Consider the following 19,813-nt stretch of genomic DNA (forward strand, 5'->3'; position numbering starts at 1 on the left):
ATGTGTAAGAACATGGGAACCTAAGCATGGACATGTCACAACAAATTTAAGGCATTATCCAAATTATTTGAGAATCTACTGCCTGGTCTCTTGATCTAATGGGTAAAGAATTATCTCGGGCTTAGAAATAAATGGGTACCATGTTGTAATGACCCCTATTTTATTTTGGGAATTGTTGGAGTCCAGAAGAATAGCTAGAGATTGTTAATTTTCCCTGGAGCCCTCAGACCTACAGAGTGCCTGGCACATATGTGCACTCTATAAGCATTTTTTGAATTAATGAACTTGTTTTTTGTGTTGAAATTAGGATATTACAGAATTTCAGTGATGATTTGCAGTAAGCAAGACATGGAAGCAAACTAAATGTCCATAGATAGGTGATTGGATAAGAAGTTATGGTACACACACACACACTGGAATATTACTCAACCATAAAAAGGAAGAAAATAATGCCATATGCAACAATATGGATGGAACTGGAGATCATCATTCTAAGTGAAGTAAGCCAGAAAGAGAAAGAAAAATACCATATGATATCATTTATATGTGAAATCTAAAAATATGACACAACTGAACTTATTTACAAAACAGATACAGACTCATAGACATAGAAAACAAACTTATGGTTACCAGGGAGGGATAAATTGGGAGTTCAAGATATACAAAATAGATGGAACAACAAGATTCCACCATATAGCACAAGGAACTATATTCAATATCTTATAATAACCTATAATAAAAAATATGAAAAGGAATATATATGTAGAGCTGAAACACTATGCTGTACACCAGAAATTAACACAACATTGTAAACCAACTTATACTTCAATAAAAGAAAAAAAAAACCCAAAAAATCCCACAAAATTCCAGTGTTAACTATACAACGCATATTCAATAAATGTTTCTTGAATAGAACTGGAAGATACTGTGGAAAGCAAAAGAAAAGCCTTTCTTTGAAGAGGCATTGTGCCACGTGGTGGGTGGTGATTTTGAGAAGGGAGATTTTGCAGGCTAGTGTGTGCTCTGGAATTCTGGGGACTTTGATTTTAGTTAGGGTTCAAGGTTGTAAGCCATTTGTAAGAGCAAAACAATAGAAATCATTTCAATGTCCATAACAGGGGAATAGTAAATTAAATGATGCAATGCCATTTCCATAGAACACCATGTAGTGGTTAAAATAGATTAAATTGACCACTATACATTGATACAGAAATTTCTCCAAGACTTGTTGTTCAAGTACTAAACTGGAAGTCACAGAAAACACATGTAAGTTAATGTCATTATGTCAAAAAACCCCACCAAAATACACTCCATATCTTTGGTTGTTTGCGAGGAAAACTCAGCAACAGCTTGGGTGGGATGATGAGATGATTCTTAAGTCCCTTTCAGCTCTGAGATTTTGTAATTCTACGATGACAAGTCAAAGTTTATAGTTCCTTTAAAAAATATACTGCTTTGACCCATAAAAGAAAACTGTAAAACTTTATGGAGGGACATAAAAAAAGACTGGGATAAATGGAGACACATGTCAGTTTCCTGAATTGATAGAGTCAGTATTGCAAAGATACACATTTCCTCAAAATTAATCAAAGTTTAAAAACAATAGCAATAACAAAATCAAAATCCCAAGGCATTTTTGGTGGGGAGGACTTGAAAAAAGTTCTCAAGTTCATCTTAAAGGTCAAATGTTTAAGGAGAGTCAGAAAATATTTGAAAATAAAATCTATGTTGTAAACTTAGAATATGTAATCAGAATCATATACCAGTGCCAGAACAGACAAATGAACAAAAGAAAGTCCAATAACAGATGTGGGTATCTAGGAGAATTTAGTATATAATAAAAGTGACTGAGACAGGAAAGCATGGGCTATTCAATACATTGTTGGACCAGCAGTTACCCTGGTGATCCCTACCATGGGAAGGGCATATGTATGTGTCTTTTATAAAAGCTCCATTGGCCTAATTATTCAGAAAATAAGTTATATTTTTCTGCCTTACTTTCCACCGAAATAAATTCTTAGTAGACTAAAGATTTACGAAAGGACAGTCATTAAATACTAGAAGAAAATATTGGTAAACATGTAATCTTGGGATTGAGACAGACTGTAAACATGACCTCAAAGGCAAAAACCGCGATGAAAAAGATGGATAGATCTGTCTATATTAAAATTCTAAAAATTATGTATATATGCAGACATGAATTAAAGTTGAAAGACAAATGTCAGGAAGGGGAAATGTTACATGAACAACAGCCAATTCTTAAATGTTCTCCGCTGTATCCCTGGCACTTAGGATACATTTAGTGCTCAATAAATATTTTTTTTGGTGGAATGAATGAAGTGTACTATACACATGGCTGCAGCCAGCTATTTTTAACTAACTTCCAGGTGCTTCAGGTTATACTTCATCTTCCTTCAAATGTGCCACTCCAGAAGCCATGTGAAAGCAGAGTTTTCACACTTCAAAGACTACTTCTATCAGTGCAACTTCAGAACCAAGAAACCTTAGTCTTTTGGCAGCCCTCGAGTCTCTTTCCTTTTCGCCAGCACTGCCTGAGAGTCTACAGTGGGCTCAGCCTTGCCTGGATCACTCTTTAGAGGACCCAAGTCGGGTTCCAAGACATGAGTTAAGCGATGTTTCCAGGCAAGCAGCCCAGCCCACAGCCACGTCCCTCCTCCGACCAGGCGAGGGCGCTAGAGCGCCACAGCCACTTCTGCTCCCGGGCCCGCAGGGAGAACGACTCTGGGCGGGTGTATTGACTGACCGGTGTGGGCGGAGCAGAAGGCGCCCAGGTCAGTGCCGAGGGCAGGAAGTGAGGAGGCGGGGCTTCTCTGGCGGGGTGTGCGCGTGCTCAAAGGTCGGGTCGGAGGAGTCTTCGCTTTTGCCACTGCTAGGGTCTGTCTTTGTGGGGACGCCTTTGCCCTGCCTTTAGGAGTTGGGCTGGGCCCAGGGTGGGGGCCAGAGTACTGGAGCTGGGTGGGGAGAGCTTCGAGGGGCGCTAGGGCGAGGAGCTGGGGCTCGTGCGGACCCGGCGGGGGTGGGGTGGCGAGGTGGGGGTGGTGAGGGAGAGACAACCGGGCGTCTGGCTGGAGTCGGGGAGCCGGGCGAGTGGGAAAGGGGGACGTGGGAGTAAGGCCTCTTTCTCCCCCCTTGTCCCTTCTTTGCGTGAAGTGCAGGGACCCCGGGATGCTGCCCTGGCTGCGCGGGAGTTGCAAATTGGCAGGTTGCTGCGTTTCCTGGTTAGATAGCCTCCGCCTCCTCCCAGCCTTTCCTTGTCCTTAGCGGCCCCCTTTTAAAAATTGTTTCTTGTTAACGCAGAATCGTGCGTCTCACAGTGATACCTTCACCTGTGCAAAACCGCTTGCAGCTGCTTAGGACATCTGGCGACTCAATCCCCCTCTTTTGCCTCCTCACTCTTAAAGTAGAGAAAATAGAAGTTTTCCTACCTACCGCCTACAATGAAAAGTAGAAAATTCCTTGTCTAAACTGTTGTAGGGGATTTAATTTCTTCATGAAGTTGTCTACAAAAAGCGTTTTTTATGCTATATAAATAATGTCGCTTGTCTATGTAAAATGGAGCAACAGTTGTATTGTGCCCTGCAGTCCTCAGTGAGAAATTTTAGTCCAGGGAGATGAAAATACCCCATTGGGAATCCAGGGATTGATCAACTGTAGTGACTCCGACCAGTGCCATGTAACCCTCACTCAAAGGATTTAGGCTCATTTCCATCATTCTCAGCCATGGTTAAGGGGTACAGTCTGACATTTGGAAGCTTAAGATCCAAGTCTGTTGCCTTCCAATTTATTATTTTTTTTTAAGCCTTCCATCATGTGTGTACTTTGTGGGAATAATTATGTTAAAGTACGTGTACTATTTTTGCCAACCTGACAGCTGTTTCCATAGAAACTAGAGAAGAAATAGTGGTTTTCAGCAGAGCTGTTAAAACTGTCTTCCAGGCTTCAGCTGAGTGCCCGTGAGTGCTGTACTTGCTCATTCTGAGATGGTACTTAAAGAATTAAGGATCTGAAATGTTCTTAGAGGCTAACAATCCAAATTGTTTAATTTTCTCACATCATTAATTTGGTAATCCTAGAAGTCTGCCAGCTATGTTTGTTGACCTGCTACAGTTCTTTGAAGAGGCTGTGTCTGCCCTGATTTCTTTAGTCTGCTCTGTGTAGTCTAGTGATTTGCTCTTTGAAGATGTATAAATAGATTTCCTCTCCCATTCTTTACCCTTTCTTAAGGATAAACCAGGGATTACAATATATCAGGCACCGTTTCTGTTCTAGGTGACACTTGATTGTCAGTGATATAATGATAGTGTTTTTACTTATATGTGTATAGTGTTTGAGGCTTTTGCTTTTGACACCTTCTGTGTCAGTAGAATAATTTAAAAAATTTCACAGAAGTCATGAACGATGAGAAGTTTGCTTGACATGTGAGCAAGAGCTAAGCAGTGTAAATAAATGTGCATAGACATAGACGTGAGAGCTTTTCTGAGAGCTCTAAGTAAATCAGTGGGTCTGGAGCTTAGGAGTGGGTGAAGGAGGAGTGGGGAAGGTGCCTGGAGAAATAGAGGTGGTTTTATGAGAGGTCTGGTCTACAATATGAAGCAGTTTGTTGAAGCCCATGGAAACCAATGGAAATTACAAAAATATTTGCCTTTATTGGTTTGGGGGCTTATAAAGTAATAATACATCCTGTAAAAAATTAAGCAGCACAGAAATATATAAGGTGGAAATACTAAATCCCTTACAACCATCATCCTGCTACCCAAAATAATCACTGTGAATACGTTTGTGTATATTCCTTCAGATTCATTTATATTTGTATATACTAGCTTGTGCTAGCATTGCTATTCTTGCACGTTGGGTAGAGATTTTTGTCTGTTTTGTTTTCTGTGGTATCCCTAGCATCCAGAAGGGTGTGTGGTGTGGTGTGTAGTAGGCATTTATGAAATATTTAATGAATGGATGAATAACATTATTCAGAGGTCAAAAACTGAGCGGGGTCTGTGTATCAGTAGGGACAAACATGGCAATTTAGTCCTGCCCCCTAAACTGAGGCTGTAGAATGCATTTACAAAAAGGGAGTGTAGTTGGTTAAGTGTCTGAACCTTGTTTACTACAGGAATGGAAAGAAAGTGTGCTTCTGTCTTTTTTTTTGCAGTTTCGACTTCTAGTAGATTTTCTATATTATTTTAGGTACACTTTCCTGTTTGAAATAAATCTTAAAAAAGTATTTTTTTCTGCATCTATCCAAATGGCATAAAAAATAAAAGTTGCCTTCCTCAACTATCCTGCTGCCTGATACCCTTTTTTAAAAAAAAATTTGTACGGTACGTAGCACTTAACAAAGAACTGTATTTTACTGTCTCCTAATAGTCTTACTGAAGTACTTTTTTCTCCTCAACAAGATTATAACCTGAGGTGAGGGATTGAATTTGGCATGGAACTCACATGCCACCTAGCCAGTGAAGAATCTTAATAGCTACTCAAATACTAATTTTAAAATACTTTCCAGGCTTCAGATATTTTACCGCTTATCAGCTAGATTCAAAAAGGAAAAAGAAAACTAGAAAGTATCTTGTTAACAAACTGTTGTATATCAGCTTGGACTCTACTGATTTAAAATTGGTAGTAATTAAAAAATGGTTAACTAGGAGTTAATGTTTATTTAGCATACCCTTTATTCGCATTATACGTTAGTAATGGAAAGGCAGAATGTATGAAGTATGTAAAAAATTGGAGTACTTTTCTAATGGTTTGATATGTAGGTAATACTATTTATATGAAAACTGATGTTCTGAAGCATCTTCCCAGATAATATTGTATTAGCCTAGGTTGAGTTAAGATTTATGTATTTCTCCCCCAACTTTTGTTATGAAGGTTTTGAACATTAAAACAACTGAAAAAAAATTTAATGAGCACATATATAACTACCACTTAGCTATAAAGATTGTTAGCATTTTACTGTATTGTCTTTATGTCCTGTGTGTATATGTGCATATACTTTTATTACAATATTTGAAAGTTTTATTTATTATGAAGAAGAGAATTCAGCTAATATTTCAGGTATAAAATATTCACCTACATAACCACATCATTATAAGAAAATAAGTGATACTTACCTAAAGTAACCTAAAAGCAAATTCATACTCAGATTACCCCAATAGTCCCAGTTATCTTCTAAACTAGTTTTTTTTCTTTCAAACTAGGATCTAATCAAAGTGCACACGTTGCATTTGTCTCTTTTTACTAACTTAAAAAAAAAAAAGCTTATTTGCTGTATAGTTGGTATACAATAAATTGTACACATTTAAACTGTGTATGTTTTGATTATGTGTATATCTGTGAACCAATGCCACAGTCAGAATAGTGAACATTTTAACTGCCCCCAAAACTTTGTAATGCCTCCCTTGCCCCTCTTTACCCCTCCATCCTCCAATTTCTCTGTAACTATAAATCAGTTTGCATTTTCTACAGTTTATATTTTAGAGCTGGAATCGTGGAGTATGGTTTTGGTGGGAGACTGGTGTTTTTTCCTGTGTATGTTTTCCCTTTGTGTGAGTCTGTCTTCTCTTGCTTGCTAGTATATAGAAATAAAATTGTTTTTGTGTGTTAACTCTTGTATCCTGCCACCTTAAACTCATTCTAATAGCTTTTTTTGGGTAGATTTCTTTGGATTTTCTGGATAGACAATCATGTTATCTACAAATGAAGACCATTTTACTTACTTATTCTTGTCTAGATGTCATTTATTTAGTTATGTATGTATGTGTGTACATATTGCACTGACTAGGATCTCCAGTACAGTGTTGAATAGAAGTGGGGAGAGCGTCCATCCTTGCCTGATCTTAGGAGGAAAGTATAGTCTTTCACCAATAAAAATGCTGTTGGCTCTAGGTTTCTATAGATGTCCTAGTTTACTGAGAGTTTTTATCAGGGTTAGATGTTGGATTTTATCAGATGTCTTTACTGTGTCTTTTGAGATGATCAGGTGTTTCTTTTTTCAGTTAGTAGGGTGAATTACACTGATTTGTGAATTTTTATTCAACCTTGCATTCCTGGGACGAACCTCCCTTGGTCATGATGTTATTGTCTTCTTAATATATTGTTGAATTAGATTTTCTAAAATACCGTTAAGAATTTTTGTGTCTGTGTTCATGAGGGATATTACTCTATAGTCTTCTTAAAAAAATTTTTTTTTCTGTCTTTGGTGTCAGGGTAATGCTGGTTTTATGGAATGAGTTGAAAGCTATTCATTTTTAATTTCCTGAAAGAGTTTATATAGAATTATTAATTTATCTTTAAATGTTTGATAGAATTCCCAAGTGAAGCCTTTGGTCCTGGAGCTTTCTATGTGGGAATGTTTTTAAGTATAAATTCAGTTTTTAAAAATTGGGTATAGGGCTCTTCAGGTTATTTATTTTTTTCATGAGTGAGCTCTGGTAGTTTATGTTTTACAAGGAATGTATCCATTTAATCTAAGATGTCAAAGTTAAGATTTTTTTCTTTCATTGGTTTTAAGAAATTTGTATGATATATCTTGGAGTAGTTTCCTTTGTGTTTCCTGTGTGTGTGGCTTGTTGAACTTCTTGCATTTGTGGTTTTACAGTTTTTATCAAATTTGGAAAATTTGGGGCATGATTTTTTCAAGTTGTTTTTTTTCTATTATCCCTCCCCCTTTTGGGGGACTCCATTTACATGTGTATTCGGTTACTTGAGTTAGCCCACACCTCATTGATGCTCTATGCATTTTTAAAAGCCTGTTTTCTCTGCATGTCATTTTGGATGGTTTCTATTGATATGTCATGTTCATACGTCTTTATTTCTATAATGTCTAACCTAGTGTTAGTCTCATCCAGTGTAATTTTCGTCTAAGACATTGTAGTTTTCTAATCCAGAAGTTCAGTGTAGGTCTTTGAAAAAGAATATATTCCATGGCTCTATGTAACATGCTCAGACTTTCTTTTAGCTTCTTAAACATATGCGATATAGTTATAATAACTAATACTACTAATACTGCAATTTGTGTTATCTAGGAGTTAGTTGCTATTGATTGATATTCCTCATAATCACAGGTCACATAGCATGCCTGATAATTTTTATTTATAAATTGTTCCTTGTTAAGTGTTGGATATTTTTGTATTCTTATAAATATTCTTGAACATTTTCTTCTAGAATGAGGCTACTTAGAAACAGTTTGATCTTTTGGGGTGTTGTGTTTAATCTCTGTTAGGTAGGACCAGAGCAGCTTTTAGTCTAGGACTAATGTTTCTCTCATATTGAGGCAAAAAACCCTTCTGAGTACTTTACCCAATGCCTTTCAATTAAAAGATTTTCTACTTTGGAGCGTGGGAGCAGGCACTGTGCTCTGCCCTGTGTGAGTCCTGTATATTGTTCCTCTAATGTCAGCTGGTCTTTGCCAGCTTTGGGGAGTATTCTCACATGTATGCCCTGATCAGGACTCAGCTAAATACACAAGGTGGATTTTCTGCAGCAATCTGGAGTTACTTCTCTGTGCAGCTCTGTCTTCTCTTGTACTCTGCTCTGTGAGCTCCAGCCACCGTGGCCTACTTGAATTCCTAGCTTCATCCCTTTAATGTAGGGGGACCACTGGGCTGTGCTAGGTTTCCCCTCTCTGCATAGGGCCTGGAAACTTTCTCTAAGGGATAACTGGGGCAATCGTAGGGCTCACCTTATTTGTTTTCCATCTCTCAGGAATGACTGTTCTTGTCTGATGTCCAGTATGTTGGAACCATTGTTTTACTTACTCTTTTTTTTCTTTTATTGAAGTATAGTTGATTTACAATGTTGTGTTAGTTTCAGGTGTACAGCAAAGTGAATCAGTTATATATATATATATATTTTCAGATTATTTTCCATTATTACAAGATATTGAATATAATTCCTTGCACTATACAGTAAATCATTGTTGCTTATCTATTTTATATATAGTAGTTTGTATCTGTTAATCCATACTTTTAATTATCCTCCCCCTCTTACCCTTTGGTAACCATAAGTTTGTTTTCTATGTCTGTGAATCTGTTGTTTTGTATATAGACTCATTTGTATTTTTTTAAAATTCTATGTATATGTGATATCATAATATTTGTCTTTAAAGTCCATCCATCTTGCTGCAAATGGCATTATTTTCATTCTTTTTTATGGCGGAGTAGTATTCTGTTGTATATGTGTACCACATCTTCTTAAGCTCATTGTCTGTTGATAGGGACTTGGGTTGTTTCCATTGGCTATTGTAAATAGTGCTCCTGTGAACATTGGGGTGCATGTATCTTTTTGAATTAGAGTTTTCATCTTTTTTGGTTATTTGCCTAGGAATAGGATTGATGGATCATATAGTAGCTATATTTTTAGTTTTTAAGAGATCCTCCGTACTGTTTCCTGTAGTGGCTGCACCAATTTACATTGCCACAGATAGTGTAGTAGGGTTCCCTTTTCTCCACACTCTCTAGCATTTATTATTTGTAGACTTCTTGATGTTAGCTATTCTGACCAGTGTAGGGTGATACCTCATTGTGGTTTTGATTTGCATTTCTCTAGTAATTAGCGATTTTGAGCTTCTTTTCATCTGTATGTCTTTGGAAAAATGTTTGTTTAGGTCTTCATATTCAGTTTTTTTATGAGAGGATAAGTCACTGGTCCCTCTTACTCTGTCTTGATGTGAATCAGAAGTCCCAGTATTATGTTTGAAAGGAAAAAATTTGTATTTTAAAAATACATTTTATGTTAGATTTTACTATTCCCTTAAATACTCTTTCCCCCAGTTACTGTTACTTGCTGAAACTTAGTGCTGTTTTTGTTTAATCCGTTTCTTATTTCCCAAATTTATCTGTTAAAATAGAAATAGACTTCCCAAAATAAAAGTGAAAAATGAAAAGAGGGAAGGAAAATAATCCAAGTTTTGAAAGTACAGGTTCTTGAGTTAAAAAAAAAAAATAAAGACATAATATCTGTTTGATTTTTATTGCTAAGAGGCATTGATGCAGGGGTGGTGAGTAGAAACCCAAGGTAATTTAGTCAGAGATGAGTAAAGAAAAGAAAGCCTTTTTCATAAGTGTTGTATTCTCAGTTTGGTTAATAAGTGTTTTGTAGGGATATTTATAGTTTATATTTTGTGTTCCAGATAATCAAGCAAAACAGAGATGAGCTTCATCCATGGACTGCAGTCTGCTGCTAGAAACTGTGTTTTCTTCCGCTTCAGTTTACTGACCAACTGGAGAAAATGTCACACACTAGCTGTAACTTCACTGGACTATCCTCAAGTGAAAATTAACCGTACAGTAAATAAGTCTCAAGACCTGGGACTAAATCAGGGTGATAGACTGACTTTTCTTCCTGAAAACTATCATTTCTATAGGACTTTTAATAGCAAAAGAACAGGATGCTTCTTGAGCACCAGCATTAAGGAAATTGGGATGGTTTCCCAAAAATGTACTGCCTGGAATAACTCTTTTTCTAGACAGCATCTGAGGAAAGAAATTCCAGGAGTTTCTCCTCTTTCAGTATCTTGTCCTCTAAACTGTTTGCCCGTAAGTGACCTCAGGAGTTTCCATACTTCTCCACGGTTTCAAGCTGCTCCAGTTCCTCTCTTGCTGATGATTCTTAAACCAGTGCAGAAACTACTTGCAATCATTGTGGGCAGGTAAAATGCTTTTTAAAAAACAAACTTTTCTGTTAAAAAGTATCTGCAGAACTACCCTTTGAAAGAAAACTTGTTTGATTTCCCTTCCAGATTTAGCTCAGAATTAAGTTTCTAAACAGTTGGTTCTACCTAGTTTTGTTATGTATGACTTAATAATCTTGAAATCATTTACTGCATATTATAGAAATGTGATCTTTAAAATTTTTTCTTATATATTTTGTGTAGACACTATTTAAAAGAGCTTGTATTTATGATTACGAGAATCAGAAATGTTTGTTACAGCTCGCTCATATGTAAGAATAGTACTTACAAACATTACTTTTTAGTTCATGGAGTTTGAGGCAATGGATCATGAAACTGAAGAACTTCGCTTATATGAGAAAGGGCTCATTCCTAGCCAAGTCAGCTCTTAATTAGTATTTGTTTTTCTATTCTATTTCCAACAAATCTTTATTTTCTCTTTGTGGTCCTTTATAATAATTAATGTTTTGATAGCTAAATAGTACTTTATATTTAATTTGAACCTCCCCCTCATAATTAATCCTGTTTTCTCTTATTTGCTTCATGAAAATTGAAGAACGATAAATTTAAGCATTATCTCCTTGTAAAGCTTTCTTTCGTTTGATAACTATGAAGTGCCTTCTAGCCTTACTTCCGTATTAACCAACCCAGTTTTCTTTTTGTCAAAAATCGAGGACTTGTACTTTGTAATTTATTGTGTTCTTTGTGATGAGGCATTAACGCCCAGAAAATATACAGCTAATTTAGCTTTCAATTTAAATAATGATTGCTAAGCCAAAGCTAGACAATAATTAAAGCAGCAAAAGCAGATTTTATTCAGGACTTTTGCAGTAGGAGAAGGCAGACCTCTATATAGAATCAGTGTAAGTTCTGAATACAGCATGGGTGAGTGGGCAGGATGGGGGCTGGTGGATGGAAAATTACAGACAGAAGACATCAGGAGTCAGGGCAAGATTCTAGCTTAACTGATCTACCAGGGCTCTTGCTGAAGGCAGCAAGGGTGAGCAGACATCCCCTGGGTGGTGATGAATAATAAGGAGCTGATTAGATATCAAAAGTAATTAGATCTGGAGGAGCGGGGATTCTGGCTGAATTGACCTAGCAGGATTCTTGCTGTTGGACAATGCTGAGATGAACATAGGAGTCCAAAAGTCAAGGCCTACTTGAAAAAGAGATCAGGCAGGTCTGAGTAGAGTTTGCTGGAGGGGAGAATCTTTGTCACAACTCAGCTCAGGTGCTTGGGCCAATAGCTCTTTTTCATTCTTTTTAATTATTTAACTGTCTTGTTGTTGTTACTATTGTAAATCACCTAACATTTTCTTTTAGGATATGCTTTCATACATTTTAAATAAATACTAATGTCATATAAAGTTTTAAATTGAAAATAAGTATACTTCATAGTTTGATCTAAGTCTTTTTTAGGTTAAAACACTTTAAAGGCATTTTAGGTGTGTCACTTAACAAAACTAAGGTAACTTAAAGAAGTTGTTGCATAAAATACATTTTGAATGATGTATATATTTTAAATTTTGGTTGTAATTTCATAGGTAAACTCAACAAGGAACAGTTTTTGTCCCAGTGTTGGAAACATTGCTTGTCAAAAATGTCTCTGAACCCTGATAAGCAGCAGAGAGTACATTGTTGCCTGGTGGAATTGGATCGCCTTGATGTTATCTATAAAATCTCTCAGTTCTGTATTTACAGTGCTTATGCTCTTCATATTACCTCTCCTTTGTCATGTTCTTGAGGGGTTCGTGGAGTTTCTGCGACTGAGCAATATTTGTTTCTAAAACCAATACTGAGAGTTCCCCTTGTACCTTGCTGACATACTGGCAGATCGTGCCAAATGCTTGATGTCTGATGAGCAGTAGGGGGAATGGTAGTTAAAGGTATAGCTTTACTGAACCATGGCCCCCTTGGATGTTTACTTGGGCAATTCATCCCTGCTGTCACGTTGCCTTTCTTGCCTGGCTTTCCTCTTGTTACCTTTCTGACTTTGGACAAATGGTTTAACTTCTCTGTATCAATTTTCTCTTCCGTAGCAGGGTTACTGTGAAGATTAAAATGAGATGACATTTGTATAGCAATGGGAAGAGTACTGTGAATGTGCTAAACAGTCAATACATGTTAACTAGTGGTAGTTGTAGTAAAACAGCTTCTCACTTAGCACTTACCTTTAAAATAACTGCAGAAGAAAATTTAGCCGAACATTAGAATTTTTAACTATAGTTTTTTAGCTATAGCTCTGTATAACTGATTACTTTTTCATCATTTAGCTAAGAATTTTATAAACTGAAAAAATCATCTATACAGAGAAATATAAAAATTCAAGTGTTTGACAAAATTTTAGCATAAGTGTTATGTTGATTCAATGATATGTACTAATTCTATTACCAGAACTTTGAATTTTTCTTTTTGCTCTAGGGGCATAAGAAAATGGTGGCAGGCTCTTCCTCCTAACAAGAAGGAACTATTTAAAGAAAGTATAAGGAAGAATAAATGGAAGTTATTCCTTGGTTTGAGTAGTTCTGGATTGCTCTTTGTAGTGTTTTATTTTACTCACCTGGAAGTGAGTCCAGTCACAGGAAGGCGCAAGCTACTATTATTGGGGAAAGAACATTTCAGACTTTTATCAGAACTGGAATATGAAGCAGTAAGTAGTAAGAATTGTTTTCAATTAGATTGCTTGATGAAGTACTCGAAGCAGGGAAGTTTCTTAAATATGAAAGATGTGCTACTTTATTTTAACCTTTGATAGGAAATTAGCATTTTTTTCCAAAAGGCCTCAGACCTTTCATACTTAGTGTTCCTGCTGTCTGCATTGCTTTTCCTCCCGTTCACCCAGCTAACTCCTGCTCATCACATGTCACCTTGAATGTCACGTTCTTAGGAAAGCCTTCTTGGATTATCCTGACTGGGTTAGGCAGGGTGGCTGCGTTAGGCTCTAGTGGGTGTCCTTCACAGAGACTGCATTTTGAATCAGTCATTTGTCATTGTGCTTAGTGCTTGGCTATATTGGGGTTAGGTCTCCTCCTTTTATTTTCTCTTTGCATACTGTAGTTTTCTTCTAAAATGCTTATCATGAAGGTAACCTAATAATTATTTGCATAATTATTTGCTGATCTGTCTCCCTTGCTAGACTAGCTCCATGGGGACAGAGACCCTGTCTGTTTTATCTATCATTTTATCTTAAGTACTGTACAAAGTAGTGCTTTATATATATTTTTTGGATAAATAGATCTGTAATCTGAATTTTTGCACCTTGAAAATAAAGTAGAACAAGATCTTTTTTTTCCCCTCAAACATCAGTTTTCACAACTTACTGTATTTTCTGAATGCAAAATAAAGTTGGAATTAACTTGGAAAATATAATAACTCAGGTAGTTAACCATTTCATACCAGTAGTGAGTGCCTTGAGGGCAGATCATCTTCTACCTCTTGTGCTTAGCGCATACACAGTATAGACAGACCTCATTTTATTGTGCTTCACGTTATTACACTTTGCAGATACTGCATTTTTGAAAAATTGGAGGTTTGTGGCAACACTGCGTCGAGCAAGTCTTACCGGCGCCATTTTTCCAACAGCATTTGCTTACTTCATATCTGAGTCACGTTTCAGTAATTCTTGCAATATTTCAAACTTTTTCATTATTATTATATTTGTTACAGTGATCTATGATCTGTGATCTTTTATTGTTTTAAAAAAGATTATGACTTGCTCAAGGCTCAGATGATGGTTAGCATTTTTTAGCTAAATTAAAGTATTCTTTAAGGTATGTACATAATTTTTTTAGACATAGTGCTATTGCACATACTATCTGCAATAGAGTGTAAACGTAGCTTTTATATGCACTGGGGAACCAAAAAATTCATGTGACTCCCTTTATTGAGATACTCACTTTACTGTGTGGTCTGGACAGGAGCCCACAGTACATCCTAGGTATACCTGTATATGCTCAATTAATGTTTGTTGAATTGAAATCTTATAGGCTCACTTGACAGTTTTGGCACGGTCGGATCGTTATATATTTTTATTTCAATTGAGCTTCTGAGTTTGTCAATGGAAAGTTACTACAAAAAAGTAACAATGGTCTTAATTAAGATTGTTCTTAATAAAGACAAGACCAATCTCTTCTATACAGAGTTTATTACAGAGATTTGAGATGTGTTTTAGAATAGTCTAGTCAGAGGCATGTTTGAGGAAAGTGTTAAGATTGAGAAAGGCCTAGTGTTAAGTTAGTGCGTCTTCTACTATTTATATCACTAAGACACTTTAAAAAATTATATACATGTACATATGTATATTCTTTTTTTCTTATTTTTGTCCTGCAAGTGTAATAGCTGCTTGATATGAAAATTCAAATACATGTTCTCACAGGATTATCATAAAGTACTGTAGTTACATATAACCTTTGTTGTATGTACTTCAGTGGTTTTGTTTTACACAGTTTACACTGGTGACTTGTACTTTTAAAAAATGCTAATTGATATGAAGACTTTTAAATTCATACTCTATAAAATCATCTATTTTTAATGCATCTCAAGGAAGAAGGTTACAAACTTGATTCATATGTGTAAGAAATTATAGGTTTTCCAGAAATTTAATATTTTTAGAATATCCTTAATTTTCTAAGTACACTTGAAAGAGTCCTTCATGAATATAGATTCAGAAAAAGTGTCTTCATATGGTAGGTAGTCTAAGTCAGCATAGTATAGAGAAAATGATATGCCATTCTGTTCTAAAATTTCAGCAATTTCCTTTCAGTCTATGTGGGTAAAACACTTTAAAATTAATAAGATATTGTCCTTTTTTTGGTAGGTGTTTAACTTTATTATTAAGTATAGGGTGTTTATTCAGTATGTTATGAAAGTAATTTTCTTCTGTATTTTATTTTCTTATACGATATCTTTATGTTCTCTAGACAATGTTTTGTTTTCTAAAATATTTGGAAAAGTAGAAATAATATTTAAGCATTTTATTTGTTTATAGGCTAATGGAAGAGATAAATGAAATTTTTACTTCAACCAATTTATATGAAAAATCTTATTAAATTGTAGAGCTTACGCTCTCTTAAAGACTACTTTTCTTTTTAATCTTTCAGTGGATGGAAGAATTTAAAAATGATATGCTTCCTGAGAAAGACGCCCGATATGTGACTGTTAAAGAGGTGGTTCATCATTTAATTGAATGCAATAAAGATATTCCAGGGATCTCTGAGATCAATTGGATTATTCATGTGGTTGATTCCCCAGATATAAATGCCTTTGTGCTTCCAGTAAGCAAGTGTTATCCAGCCTAATTCTTAATTGTTAAATTTAACGTTCTTGTTTTCTATGGTGTTCTAGTTGCTTACATTATTTTCTTTATGGTGCAGAATGGACAAGTGTTTATCTTCACTGGGCTTTTAAATAGTGTGACTGATATTCATCAGCTTTCCTTCCTTCTGGGCCATGAAATTGCACATGCAGTACTTGGGCATGCTGTAAGTACCTACAATGAAGGATCTGTTGTTGAAACACTCCTTTGAAGCTAGCAAGTTAAATCTTTCAGGGAAATGATTCTTTTCAGTTCTTTTTTTTTTTTTTTAAATGATGGAATTTTAGTTTTCTTGTAATTGACTTATTCTGTTACCTGAAAAATTATGATTGGCTAATTTTGAGATTTTTTGTGGTCTTTAGTATTTGATACTGAATAATTAGTGTTTCTCTTAAATGCTGTTTTTATCACCTGTCTCTTTTGCTAAAAAGTAATTATTCTCAACCTCTAAGTACTTCAAATTAGATTTTAAACTTTCCATAATTATTAACATACTTATAATCTAGTCAGAAAATTAACTGTAGGAAAGTGATATTACTATTTAAGCAGTAAATCAGTTTTCTTGCCTTTTTATTCATTCTCAGAGGATAGCTTAGAGCATCTTTGAAAATGTCTAGAATGATATGCCATACATAATTAATGCAGAGTAATACTAATGATACCTTGCCATTTTACAGTTTACTGAGCTTTTTAATACGTACCTTCTCATTCGTAATTTTAACACCATCCTCATGGGGTAGGTATTTAATATCCCTTACATTATATACGAGGACTCTAATATTTAAAAAGACCCTAGGTAACATGACTAAAGTGATAGACTGGCAGAATTGGAACTATAACCAAAGTCTTCTGTTTGCAAGTCCAGTACTGCTTCCTTTTACCACAGTTAACTGGTTAACTCTTCTTACAGATCATAGAAATCAGGTCGACTTGCTCTTGTGAATACACATCTGTTTGGCTTGGTATGAATGTAGAAAAATTATATATTTATTTACTCATTTTAATTTTTATTCATTAAAAATATGCATGGCTCATTTGTCCACATGATTAGAGAGAGAAATATTTTCTAATTGAAAACACGATGGTAAATAGTGAAAGGACTGTGAAATGCTGTATCAGAAATGCAAGTAATATTAACTTCAAGTGGAAATGAGAATGTTATTAATCCTCTAAAAGTCGTCTCAAATTCTGTTCCTTAGAAAATTAATAAGATGCAGTGGGCCTAAGTCATGCTATTCTGGAGTAATTATCTCCTTTATTTCTTCTGAGTTATAGGAACATTAAAAAAAATTTTTCCCTTAAACAGATATATACAAAAATAAATCTAAGCAGCTGAAATACATTGTCTTTCTAGAAATGGCATCATAACTGCAAAATCAATCAATTTTGGCTATTTTTAGCATTTAAAAGGTGTTCATTTCAGTACATTAATTTTTCTGGCACCTAGAGCAATGCCTTATTCAGCATAATGTTGTCATCCTTCGGTGCAAGAACAGTAATTAAATGAGACATAAAAAGGAAACAGCAGCCTTAAAAATAGGAAATAGTTATTAATTTTTTTTTGTTAGAAATCTTAGGTATTATCTCTTTTAGGAGTCTCCATTTTTATTTGATCTAGCCTTTTATGTTGTTTTCATTATTCCACAAATACAGATTTAAACTTTTTTTTTTTAGTTTTCTAAGATTATATAACAACAGTTATATACTTTAATAATTAATTGCAAGGATTTTCTCTTCTATAATGACTTCATCATTTGAAGTTCCACTCTTTAGTGCTAAAATAATTCCATAATTGTTTTTCATGGCTCACAGTTGTTATAAAGAAGTGAAGAATGCTTCGTGAGGGCAGATGATACTAACAAGTATTCTAGGTGGTTATTTTTAGTTTGTCAGCCATGCTTCATACATTCAAGCAATGATTCCTGTGGTTATCAGTATCAGCATTACAATACCATTTATTAATCAACTTTAGTGGAGAACAATGAACAATCCAGTGCATTAAACTTATATTTAGATATTACTACTCAAAACAACTATTTTAAGAAAACTTTTTTGGTTACTGCTATGAGTATACACAAAAATTCATATAACTAAATTTCCTGGTGGGAAATACCAGGCTGATAAAGTTGCAGACTTGCATAAATCTTCATATATTAGTTCATGAAATCCAAAAGACTTCTATTTAAAATTAATTTCCAGTATTTTTCTGAATTGTTCCTTGCTTTAACTGATTTATTTGTTAGGTAGTATTTGGTCTCTGTCCAAAAGTATAGCCATAATAAACACATTTATTTGATTATTAAAAAAGATTTAGTGATTGTATTAGAAACTATAACTGCTGGGTTTGTTCTTTTCCTAATAGCTGTGTGAATTTGGGCAACTCTTTTAACCTCTCTTATCATAGTTTATTTATAAACTAGGGAACAACTGTACCTATTTTACAAAATTTTTATACTTGTTAATATAAGAAACTGTAGGTTAATGAACCTGTCAGTGTATCTGAGTGATGGTAGTGGTTCAAGTAGATATTAGTTGAATGACTGAATGAATGAATGAATGAATAAATACATAAGTATGTAAGCAAGAGATAGGAAAAACAGACTGGGACAGGATAAAGCACACAGAAGAAAAGAACTTGCAATCTTACTTGGTGAAGTTCAGTTAAACACATGTAATTTTTAATGTGATTACACAAGATGAAACTAGAAAATGTAAGCATGTACTGTCTGAATTTATTAAGTGTTATTTTCATTGTTTTGATTTTTCTCAGGTAGAAAAGGCTAGCTTGGCTCATTTATTGGATTTCCTAGGTCTGATTTTTCTCACAATGATCTGGGCCATTTGTCCTCGAGATAGTTTGGCACTTTTGGGCCAGTGGATACAGTCTAAATTGCAGGAGGTAAGTCTGAGACAATAACTTGAATTTGCAATGGCCTGTGGTGAGGATATTTTAGTATTACCATAAAGCAGAAAATGCTAGGTATGTTTTCACATCTTGCATGAATCATATCATGAAATATGGGTCCTAACTTTTAGTGTTTTATGTTTTCTCATTTTTAGAGGATATTCTTAATAATTAGCATTCAAATTAGAAAATACTGCATCTCTCAAATGATGGAGATAGATGAGTTAGAAGGGCTTAGCAAATTTTGGCTAACTTTTTTTTTTGGGGGCATAGTTATTTTTCTTACAGAGAGAAAATGCAGTCACAAACCCTTTCTTTCCTTCTGTTCCTTTATCTTCAAACTTTCCACTTTTGTCTGTCGTAGTGACAGTGATGTACTCATGGGATGACTCTCCCTTCTTTCAAATATTTGTATATCGATGAGGAACTCGTAAAATCTGTAAACTTCCTTGGGCACAGGGTTGACAGAAGCTGCTTGACTACCCTCACCTCCTCACTCCTGGTTAAACTAATATTGCCTGGGCAATATTGAAAGGATATTATTAATAGGTGTTTGTTAACTTTTGTTTTTAGTACTTATGTGTAATGATAGTCATCTGATAAAATTTGTTAAGTCCTCCATTTTGTTCAGAACAGCATACTAGTGAAGTAGGTGGGTCTTGCAGTCTTGATAATTGCTTTGTTAACTATAATTAATTATTTTATTTTACATCTTTTGTCAAATATTTCCTCTTGTCCTGGGAGGTTTGATTAGGAACAATCTGTTATTTGTTTATTCAGTGATTTGTGGAGCACCCATCAGAGTGCCATCTGGGTGCTGTTTGAATCTAATGTGTAGAATTCTTTGAGATAAATTACCTCTGCAATTGAATAACGAAGTCTTTTATTCAGTGTTACTGTA

The 19,813-nt window shown here is 35.1% G+C and overlaps 1 protein-coding gene across 8 annotated transcripts in view; it reads left to right on the forward strand.

Moving 5' to 3' along the window:
- The first annotated feature begins 2,791 nt into the window (after window positions 1–2,791).
- Window positions 2,792–19,813, forward strand: part of OMA1 (OMA1 zinc metallopeptidase) — a 53,658-nt gene continuing 36,636 nt past the window's right edge. For 6 of the 8 annotated variants that reach the window (XR_012511248.1, XR_012511249.1, XM_010958375.3 and 3 more), the window contains exons 1-6: window positions 2,815–2,895; window positions 10,151–10,669; window positions 13,115–13,343; window positions 15,793–15,966; window positions 16,066–16,173; window positions 18,778–18,906. Coding sequence is in view for 6 of the 8 variants with exons in the window: in XM_010958375.3 (XP_010956677.2) it covers window positions 10,170–10,669; window positions 13,115–13,343; window positions 15,793–15,966; window positions 16,066–16,173; window positions 18,778–18,906 (1,140 nt within the window). In the remaining 2 variants the exon portion in view is untranslated. Of the gene's footprint in view, window positions 2,896–5,192; window positions 5,340–10,150; window positions 10,670–13,114; window positions 13,344–15,792; window positions 15,967–16,065; window positions 16,174–18,777; window positions 18,907–19,813 lie in introns of those variants that run through there. The other 2 variants (XM_045519099.2, XM_010958376.3) reach the window with 2 other exon arrangements.

This window comes from Camelus bactrianus, chromosome 13 (genome assembly GCF_048773025.1).
Source record: "Camelus bactrianus isolate YW-2024 breed Bactrian camel chromosome 13, ASM4877302v1, whole genome shotgun sequence".
NCBI classification, from domain to species: Eukaryota; Metazoa; Chordata; class Mammalia; order Artiodactyla; family Camelidae; genus Camelus; species Camelus bactrianus.